This window comes from Nesoenas mayeri, assembly GCF_963082525.1.
Source record: "Nesoenas mayeri genome assembly, chromosome: 6".
Lineage (NCBI taxonomy): Eukaryota > Metazoa > Chordata > Aves > Columbiformes > Columbidae > Nesoenas > Nesoenas mayeri.
Genome location: NC_137545.1, coordinates 24,134,255 through 24,145,351, shown reverse-complemented (window position 1 = coordinate 24,145,351; position 11,097 = coordinate 24,134,255). Strand labels below are relative to the sequence as shown.

Below are 11,097 nucleotides of genomic sequence, written 5' to 3'. Positions count from 1 at the left end.
TTTCTTCATATTTTTCAGAAATAACAGAAAATTCCAAGAAATGGAAGCCACTGCTAGTAGAAGAAGAAAAGCTGAGTGTCATCAGGGTTAATAGCTCCTATTTGAGATCCATGAATGATTACAGAGTTACTTTTCTATATCGAACTTTCAAGTTTCCTTACTAATATGCTGCCTCTCTGGCACAGAGGTGCGCTCATGGTACGAAGGCTATTTATTTATCACATGGAATAAAAGAGCGAGGGGAACAATGGCTTCAAAGGTCTCATGCTTATACGTTTTGACAGTAGTTTGTTGGGCAAGTGCTCTTTGGTACTTAAGTATAACTCGTCCTACTTCTTCTTACACTGGCCACAGACAGATCAGTAGCATTTCCATAGCCAGAAAAAATGTTTCCTTTGGCAACATAAGAACTCGACCTATAAATCCACATTCCTTTGACTTTCTTATCAATGAACCCAACAAGTGTGAGAAGAGTGTCCCTTTCTTGGTCATTCTTATCAGCACAACTCACAAAGAGTTTGATGCAAGGCAAGCCATTCGAGAAACGTGGGGAGACGAAAACAATTTTAAAGGTATTAAAATCGCCACGCTGTTTCTCCTCGGAAAAAACGCAGATCCTGTGTTAAATCAAATGGTAGAGCAAGAAAGCCAAATTTTTCATGACATCATTGTGGAGGATTTTATCGACTCTTATCATAACCTCACTCTGAAAACGTTGATGGGGATGAGGTGGGTAGCAACATTTTGTTCAAAAGCGAAGTATGTTATGAAGACAGACAGTGATATTTTTGTAAATATGGATAATCTTATTTATAAGCTGCTCAAGCCCAACACCAAGCCAAGGAGAAGGTACTTCACTGGTTATGTTATAAATGGAGGACCAATTCGAGATGTTCGCAGTAAGTGGTACATGCCACGGGATCTGTATCCCGACAGCAATTACCCACCCTTCTGTTCAGGCACCGGCTACATTTTTTCAGCTGACGTAGCAGAACTGATTTACAAAACCTCCCTTCATACCAGACTTCTTCATCTTGAAGACGTGTACGTTGGACTGTGTCTTCGGAAGCTGGGCATTCACCCCTTCCAGAACAGTGGCTTCAATCACTGGAAAATGGCCTACAGCTTGTGCAGGTACCGCAGGGTGATCACAGTGCACCAGATAACGCCAGAAGAAATGCACAGAATTTGGAATGACATGTCCAGCAAGAAACACCTTAGATGTTAAGATTTTTCAGATGTAAATACCTTTTTTTTCAGTTTTGGTTTGGTCTGGTTATTTTTTGACAACGTGATCTGCTGATTTACAGGTTAAACTGTGGGATATTAACTGTAAGAGCATTTCTAATGACTGGTTTTTCATTCCCGTTTTGACTACTGGTTTACAGATTTGAGGCTCTTTTCATAAGGACATTAACATCAACCAAAAGGATCTAGAGTCAAATCTCAGATTTTATATATTATCGTCTACCATGTGTATCAGCTCCTGCATCTGTATGTAAAAGGACAGTAACAAACTATGAGTTGCTTAACAGTTCATGCCCCAGCTTCCGAGGTAAGACCCAGGCCCTAAAAAATGAAGAATCATGAACAAACTTCTATTCCTTTTTTGACACCCTACAACCATATCTGTTCAGAGCTTTGTGAATAAACTGGGTGGTACACATTTGCACTGACCTTACACACCTATCTTGACATGTATATTTTATAGTAAAATGTGTGCAATTCCCAAATAGCTTACTGATGGTATAATAGCAGAATTTAGACAGGTAAGAACATCAGAGTCTCACAGGCCTTAGAAACAAACCCACACACTGAAGTATATGTGAATCCACCAAATGGTATTCCTTTAAACTATTTCAGAAGACACCCCATTTCCTTCCACTGTCTAAAGTAGCCCCTAAAAGATCTAATACAATTTTAAAATGAAGTAGAATCTGCAGGTGAAATAAGACAGGGGAGATGTATGAAAAACTATCTTAAAAATACATGAGAAAAGTACAAATAGCTTTTAACTTTCAATTTCAAAGCAAGTGCAGTGTTTCTCATTAGTATCAGTGGGTCTCTCTATTAAGTGTCTTGTACAGCAATATATAATTATATTGAATTATAACAATGTCAACAAGCAGCACATTTCTTCAACATCAGTCACTGCACTATTTACCTAAAAATAAAGTAACACAAAAGCACTTTTTCAAGAGTAAGCTCTACTTTTTGATACAGTAGATATATGAACGACATTCTACCAGATTTTTAATGGTGTAGAAAAGCAGAATTTTGTCCAATAAAATCATGCAATCAATCTTCTGTTGACTGAGCAACAGAGTACATCACGGTTACGTACAACTTTCACAGCAAAATAGAGGGCTTTCGGAATCACCTATTAAAGAAAAATAGATTCCAGTCTCTGTTAAAAATCTGCAGGTCCCAGGTTACCCATCACAGAGCCAATACTCACTGAGGTCCCACTCAATAGATCCCCAGAGCATGCGATGGAAATCAAATACACAAGATTTTATTCAAGTTTCATATTGTGCTTATGTGTTTTGAATATGAATGTTAATGAAATGTCATTAAAATTGTAGCAAATAACTTGGAATTAACAATTCACGGACAAGTTACAAAGATACAAAACTCACCAAATATATTATTAGCTGTAGATTACTCACACTGTCCACAGCACACACAAGTCTCATTCATTTCAGCTAGAGTTACGTATAACATATGAAAACCTGTTAAGTCTGTATGTTGTTCAGGATGTCTATAAAGTTGTCAGAAATTAACTGAATAAGAATTTAAAGGAAAATTGTGACCTGATTTTGCCACAGGTGTACATAGCACTTTACAACAGTAACAGAGGAATGAAGATGCTACCCCACAAGGTTTGCAGTTTCGCAGCTAATTGTTAGTCTTACTCATAGATGCAGCACTACCATTTTGAAAGGAATTACTTGTAAGGTAAAGTGTACCTGGCCTTCAAGCCACAAGCAGTAGTTTTCTCAAATCTACTTCAGATCTAAAGGTGAAGCTACACAACAGATAGCTCTGGAGTTACTGCTAATCAACAGGAGCTATTGCACCCTTCATAAATGAAAATCACTAATTTTATATAAAAATACTGAATCTCTCGCAACATAATTAAGATTTATCCTTCCCTAGTTGACCTCGTCCTTGTTAAAGTGGCTCTTGCGTCCTGTCCAACTTAGAACTCCAGTTAAACAAGAGCCAACTAATTGCATAGATGAATATATAACACACACACACACACTGATTAGGTGAAGTTCAGCATTCCTTATCCAAGCCCCAGAACACGCTTGTTTAGGAAGGGAAATAAAGGTGGGATTAATCTCCAGCCTTCGGGTAAATTGAGCAGCACGGATGCTGTCCTACAGGGAGCACGTTTGGTAATAATTTCAGCCCACAGGCTGCAATCACTTCCGCTGTCCCTCTGCACCAGGCAGTAATTTGGGGTTTCTGAATCCACAGCCAAATGGATTTGGTGGCCTTACTTCTCCTGCTGATGCTTCTGTGGCCTTTGGTTAGTAACCAAGAGAACAGCAGGGCTCCCAATCCACATACCTCAGGGCTCAAGTAGCATGGCAGCCTTGAATTTCTCCTACTGCAAGTAGACTGCATTAATGATTGGAAGGTACACCTTGAAAATAGTATCTAAAACATATTTCCTGCCATTTATAAATATATAGATCTTCAACAGAAATGTAAATGTTCATCTTGAAACTGATGTATATATTTCTAAGGCATTTTCTTCTGTATTTAGGTGTATATATGTGTAGAGTCTGCTTGCTAAGTAGTATTCTGTTATGCATGAAGCTGAGTTAGGCATTATATTTGTCCAGTGTTTCAAGAGCCTTAAGCATGTGTGCCCTAACTTTTGAATGTATACGATTTTTTTTTCTTTTATTCTCAAGTGAATTTAAAACAACACAACAAAAGCCCAATTTTCTACTTCTGTTTATTTTCTGATACTAGATTTCACCAGCTTGTTGCACTTACATAACAGATTCATTGTTTCCTCTTTGCTCAAAAATTGCCACATTGCAACCTGGAGCTAGATAGGGAGCAACACACCTGCTCATAGGGACAGCTTACTGTCCCTTCCACTCGGTATTTTTGTCACAGGGGGTACTGTTAACAAGCAGGTGTTTGCAGCAGGCTTCCTTTAATAAAAATATTTATGTTACTTAGAAGTCATTTTGTTTCACTAGGCATGGGACAAACGACAATTTGGGTAAGACATGCTGGTTTCTAGTCTCTTCTGACTATAATCGCATTTTGATTCCAAAACGTACGGGAACAAAGGACACGGAGTGAAGAAGCTGTGAGGGACACACACCTCTCTTTAGGAGGACTTTTTCACAAAAACATTTTTTTTGCTAAAACCATGTGAGTATTTAAACAGAAGTTTCAAAGTTCATTTTCCACCTTTCCTAATAACAAAGTATCAATTTTGATCCCTTGTTGGGATTTTTTTGGTCTTTATAATATAGATGGCAATGGCAATTTGTAAATGAAGAGTGTAATTAACTAGAAAAGCTTGTCAACAGTAACTGAACTTTAAGTGTATCATTATATATGACTGGCTGTACTTATGTATTTATTTAAATTGTACATATTGTTTTATCTATAGTGTCTGTAGGAGTGCATTCTTTTAGATTAAAGTATTACAGTTTTGTGGGATTGCCAGCAAAGCTGCTAATCAAGATACTATTTTTTTGTATTAATGTCAAATAATAAAAAAAAGAACAAAATCAAATGAAAAATTGAAGGTGTCCTGTAACTTCTCTTCTTTGCTTCTTTCTAAAAATGTAAATGGTATTATGTGAAAACATAACACCACTGAATAGGGTCATTTTGCATAAGGAAGAATAATGTGATGTAAAAGCAGATTTTAAAAAAATAATTGGAAAAAATAAACAGAACAAAAGTATTCATTTTATGCATTATTTGTGCAACAATTTCATCAAGCTGGAGTCCACAATGATCAGGTGTGCTGCCTAATTTGATGCCAAAGACTCCACGGCTTTGGCACCCCCAGCAAACAAGACCGGACTCTGGCATTTCTATGGTGGAAAGGCTGTTTGACTCCCATGGCCCTCCAACATAATTCTTCCACAACTGCCATGGTACATAAATGCACACGCTTGCAGCCAGCAAAAGCTACACAGGAGAAAGAGAGAAACCACCAATGTCCCCAAACCCACATCTCGTTAAACCACAACAGACTCACTTTGCAGTGGCTGCAAGGACGTTCTCATAGCGGGGCAAGGGTCCTCCCCAGCCTCTGAGAGCCACATGCTGCCCCCGACAGAGCCTTTTGCTTCCCCAAGACCCCAAAAAAGCACCTGGAAATAAACAAAGCAGCACAATCTGAATACACGCTGATTATCCTGTTAGTTGCATGCAGCTCTTGTCTCCCAAAACAAGTATTTTAAGATGCTGTTTTGTCCGGTAGAAGAACCTGGGTGACCTTGGGGGCTTCACATCAACCCAACCAACTAAATAAATAAAAGCCCTACAACACCAATATAACAAAAAAGCAGGACAGAGTCCCTTTGGTTGTAAGATCCAGTCAGAATAATTCTCTCCATTCTCCCCTTTGCAGTTTCCTGTGTGGAACAAAATACTGAATTTCTTTGACTACTGGTTTCAGAGCTCAGTAACCCAAACTCATTCATGAAAATTCATGGAAAATAAGACAGGCTCCTGAGAAGACATGTAGCTTTTGCAAACCAATGTATACTTTTTAGGGGTCACCTGTTTCAGAGGCAGCTGAAAACTGCTGCAGAGTCCTTGGGCATCCTGGGGGCGTCTGCAGCAACCTTACAAATCATAACAAGATGCTTTAGGACAACTAAGAGCTTCACGTACAGTAAAAACCGTTCCAATCATTTTCATTTTTCTCTCTTTTTCACCACAGCAGCCTGAGTCTAATTGCAACACTTACATGGTGTTTAATTAATATATAGCTTGGAGATATACAGATATTAGCTCTAGTAGGGTGGATTTCATGTAGCTTGATTATCTTAATTACAAGCATTCTATTTTCTCATTTACTTAATTGATTGTCATAGATTTCCAAATAAATTTGCACTGCCCTAAGTGAAAACAATATGTAAAAAAACCTGCTGGAAACTGCTGAAGCTGGCCTATTCAAGCAGCACCGTGCCAGAAAAGGAGATCCGTTTGACATGAAACATGGGACTGAATAATATCTGCTTACTCTTCTCTTGTTAAAAACAGGAATTTATGAAATGGAAGGAGTCATCTGGGGTGGGGAAAAAAAAAAAGAATGTGCCTTATTGATTCAGCTGCACCTGTAATAGAGTTGTCTGAAGTATCTCCTCTGATGACATGCCTAATACAGGAAAAAAGATCCCTTTTTCTGCTAGGTCTGCATGTTAGCTGACTCTATATCATATCTCTGCCTCACCTGAAAAAGATAAGGAGACCAAGAGGCGATTTATTCGTCATGCAGGATTTATCCTTGAGCATTTATTCTGCAAAGGCAGTGTTACACATCAAGCTGTGCAGAATTATGTGCAGTGGTTTTGTAATGCAGGCAACTTCTATTTGGGGGAAGAAAATACTCCAAACTTGAGGTGTGCTGGGTAACACCTATCATCTCTGCAGCTAAGTCAAGACTATCAAGAATAATTCCAATACCTATGTCCCTTTTTCCTTTAGGAGTTCCTTTCTCTGGCCTTTTTCCTAGCAGGACCTGTTTCCTCAAAGAGAAAGCAGAGCTCTCTGGCACCTTAGTATAGCAGTAAAAGCAAGGGGCAGAGAGCTCCCAAGTATCGTTAGGGAAGTGCTAGGAGGGCCAGAGCATAAAACTATCTATCCTCTTTCGGCAATAAAGACAGCAGTCACATAACTGAGATAAACCACAGCCAGTGCCTGGACTCATTCATCGTGATGCACCAGCCATTGGGCTCTAAGTGCACCATGCTCAAATCATGCATCGATTCTTGCTTAGCATAAGACATTTATAGGAACATCTTAAAAGCAGTGCCAAAGTGTAGCAAGAACAGAGAGGGATAAAACATTCTGAAACACTCTGGATTTTTTTATTATTTATTCAACTTTGTTAAAATCCCTCCTCAAAAATAATCTTCTATTGTGAGAAGTTTCAACAGTTATCCTTTATCTGTCTGACCTTATCCTCATATATATTCAAGGACAATTAACTAAAACATTGGTCTCCATGATCTGCTGTATTGCAGACTGCATTTGGATTGAGCTGAGAGAAACCAGACTTGATTCAAGTCACAAGCCCCCTCAGTTCCAGGGGATTTATGCCTTTTTACAAAGGGCTGAATTTCAGTCTCTGTGTCCAACTCAGGTTTGACTCCTAGTCACAGTGAAATCAATGGGGATATCATCAAGGTTTCTGGGGAAGAACACTGTATTCCAGGCGCTAGTTCACTCCCCAGAAACTTCAACTCTTAGCAAATGCAAGCAGGAAGACAAAGCAAGTAGCAATCTCTCCACTTTCCCATTAAGCCTACTTCTTATGAAGGCAAAGCGGAACATGAGACCTACAGGCTGGTAACCTGTGCAATGAAAGCAGCAATAGAACACTCGCTCCTGACAGGAGAGGGCTCTGTGCTGTTATCCATCACCTGGCTCCCTGCCACCTCACAAGCATTATATTCTGCTCATAAAAAGTCTGGCAGCACTAACAAACACCTGCTGCTGGCGAGAGCAAGAGCTCCACCGCGCTGCACCTACTTCTTGCAATCTCTCCTTTTTCATTCCCTACGCAACTTTTATTTTTGCAGCCATTGCACTGGAGAAAAAGTGGTGGTATAACGACACCTTTCCTAAACTTTCATTTGGAAGAATCCCAACAATCTAATTTAGGATCATTTTCTTCTCCCTTGCTAAAGAGACAAGCATGGATGGTGTTTTCAAGTTGGCATCAGGATTTGCTTGTGTCCCTGCAGTTCCTCTCCTCCGTTCATCAGACCAAGGTCCACAATCTTTCATCTCGCCTCTGCCTACAGAGATCATTGCACAGCCTAACTGATCTTGCTATCACACACTTTATATGTTTTTTTCCTTATTCCTTCTACCTCTGCTAAAATAACCTTCAATAGTTCATCAGAATTCAAACCAGCATTTTTTGACATTTCATTTTAATTTCCATTTAATCAAGTATATCTTATTCCATAATTTCAGTGTTTTAATCTTTGTATCTGCTTCTGCTCCCTGTGCTGCCTGCACTTTCCTTCTGTCTTTCTAATAGTCAGACATCCGGCACTGAATCTGTTACAAGAGTATTTGCATGAAGGCTGAGCACAGCGGTACTTTTCTCTATCCCTGTTTTTGAGGTATCAACAACTGCGTTATTGGATTAGTTTCACCAGACAGGACAGCTTGTCTTATCACATTTAAAGCAGAAAATTAACTTTTGCTAGTATCTGGAACAGACAGCAAGTCCACAGGGCTAGAGCAGCTACAGACATGGCAGGTGTCAACATACACATGCTATTTTTAAAAGCATTTAGTTAATTAACTTTCTTTATATAGAAAAACAGTTCCTCTCACAAGGGCCATAAAAAGGTCCAGAATGTTCAGGATAAGGTGCACTGGGGCTTTGCATTATATTTGCTATCACTTTGGAACCACTTACTCAGCATCCAGGTTTACCAGGTGTTGTTGCAGTTTGGTTTACGGAACGAAGCTTTGCTGCCTCCGGGGAGGGGTCTCCTGCGCTGACAGGGCTGGCTCCAAACTGCCCGAGCACCACTGTATTCTACCCCATTACAGCATATCTGTGCTTGAATTACAAACTCAGCTGATGCCAAGGTTGATGATAGGCTGCTTTAATTGGTCATTAAAAGCCAGTATTATTTACTGCCTTGTTACTTGGACTCAGCATTTCTACACATGGGGATAAAACTAATGGGCTAGAATAAAGAATATATACAGCAGGTAATTAAAACTACATTTTTTAATAGAGGAACATACACACACACAATGCAAGTGCTGGCACATACTTAGAAGTACAGGTTGTGAAAGTATACATTTTAATTTGTATTATACTGCAATTTCGCTGTTACTTCAAACAGATGGGCAAGTCGTGCAACGTTTTTAAACTGATTTAATTACTTGTAAAGATATTGGCTTGTGTTAATTAGATGCAATACATTACACAAGGGCTCACAAGGGCTTCCTTTAAAAGGGGTTTTGAACATGTAAGTATCTACAGGAAAACAAAGAGTCTTGCAAAACAGTTATTGTCTATTTGTTTTATCAATAGAGAAAGAAGATCAAAAAATGCACCACTTACACAAGACAAAAATGTGTCTAACATGACAGATATTGCTGTTTATTTGTACCTCAGAAATAGGTGAATGGCAGGTACATCATGTGGACAATATATCCATCCATGTGCTTACAATGATCAGACTAAAAATAAACTGATTACCCTTATTCTCCCCCTAAAAAACTACTAGTTAAGTGTGCAGTTGAGGTAGCTGGTGTGAGATTACTAATGTCGCCCTTGTTTAGGGCAGTCATGTGCTAAAACATGAGTGATGTGGAAGAAGGCCCGTGGGTTACTCTGAACATGTATGAGCCTCCAAAATATCTAGACCTCTACGCTATTGACTTTAAGGTTTAAGATCCAGATGTTGCTTATCTTGAACTCCGGGATATCCTGTAACAAAAACCTTTATGCCCAAGGAGAACCAACTCTATGAAAATAAACTATGAACAAAACCAATGCATCCAATAATAAACCTAAGTAGAGAAGTAGAAAAATGTCTCGCCCACTAAGTACCCCAGAGAAGCAGACCTCAATCAGATAACCAAACAAATCCATGGGGCAAGAATGGTTATTCAGCTCCCAGGTTGCACTACTAGGAAAGCAGAGATGAGCAAGGAAAGTCCTTTTGGACTGAAGAGGCAGGTCCTTCTCACCTCTAAGAGCAAGGGCTGCCCTCGGCATGGCTACTAAAGAACACAAATGAGACATATCCTGACCCACTGAGATCCTACATATCCTATATCCTGAAGACTCGCATCAGCCCCAGGTTTGGGTGCTTTCTAGCACAAACAGGCAGAAACCGTGCAGGTACCTTGGTTACACCTTGGCACAAAACTTCTGCTGGGGAACAGCACATTTTACCTTGGAGAATAAATCATGGTGCCCCCAAACCCTACATATTGGGATTTTTAGGCTTTAAGGAAAGTGAACCCTTAGTAGATAAAGTTGTCTCATTTGTGATAGATCATCTCTTTCCTAGACATTTCAGATGATGAAATGCTTTACATTTTTTTATGGTTTTGAAATTACTGTGCTGGAAATGTCATTGAAAACAAGCTTGCACTTTTATCTTCTGCTAAACCCAAGAGAAATAATACTTCAGAGGAGTATATTATATTTCATTTGAATGCTAGGACAGTCGCATCAGTAAGTAAACTAAAAACCATATGGGTTGTCAATGTTAATACTACCACCTGCCCATGTTTTCCCTTTCCAGCACTGATCATCAATCATATTTCATTCTCTTATTTTCCATGCCCTTCATTTCAAAAGTACCTATCGGTTTATAATTTTTTTAATGCATCACAATTTCAATACGTCTGTATTTTGTTTAAGGGTAAAAAAGCTCAGTGTAATGCAAACATTTTTAAAGAACAGAAAAAAACTGCACCTGCCTGGCATGTGAATTATAAAAAATAAATGAGAACTGTTTTGTTATTCCTTGACATGTACTGTGAGGATGGGTGACAGCTCACGAGGAGGAGACATTGCAGCAAATAGTACTGCACTGTCCCTTCCCAGGTTTCAGTTTTGCTAATCATGCTATTTTTTGAGAGCAAGAAAATCTGATGTAGTTGAAAGCTGGGGGTTGGACCAGATGACCTTTAAAGGTCCCTTCCAACCCAAACCATTCCGTGAAAGGAAACTAAAATATCACCACCCGCAGCTGAAGAAGCTTATGGAATCTATATAGGTACCATTTTATATCTTGCAAAGTGCATTTATATCTTCTTTCCTAAATTTGCCAATGCCTGCACTAAGAGGAAATGATATACAAATATTCTCTTTGTATTAACTTACCA

At 39.1% G+C, this 11,097-nt stretch overlaps 1 protein-coding gene across 1 annotated transcript; it reads left to right on the top strand.

Moving 5' to 3' along the window:
• Positions 1 to 247: 247 nt before the first annotated feature.
• On the top strand, positions 248 to 1,228 carry B3GALT1 (beta-1,3-galactosyltransferase 1; the record flags this gene model as incomplete). Its single annotated transcript, XM_080347244.1, has 1 exon — positions 248 to 1,228. One exon carries the CDS (start codon positions 248 to 250, stop codon positions 1,226 to 1,228), a length of 981 nt encoding a protein of 326 aa, XP_080203370.1.
• Positions 1,229 to 11,097: the final 9,869 nt, after the last annotated feature.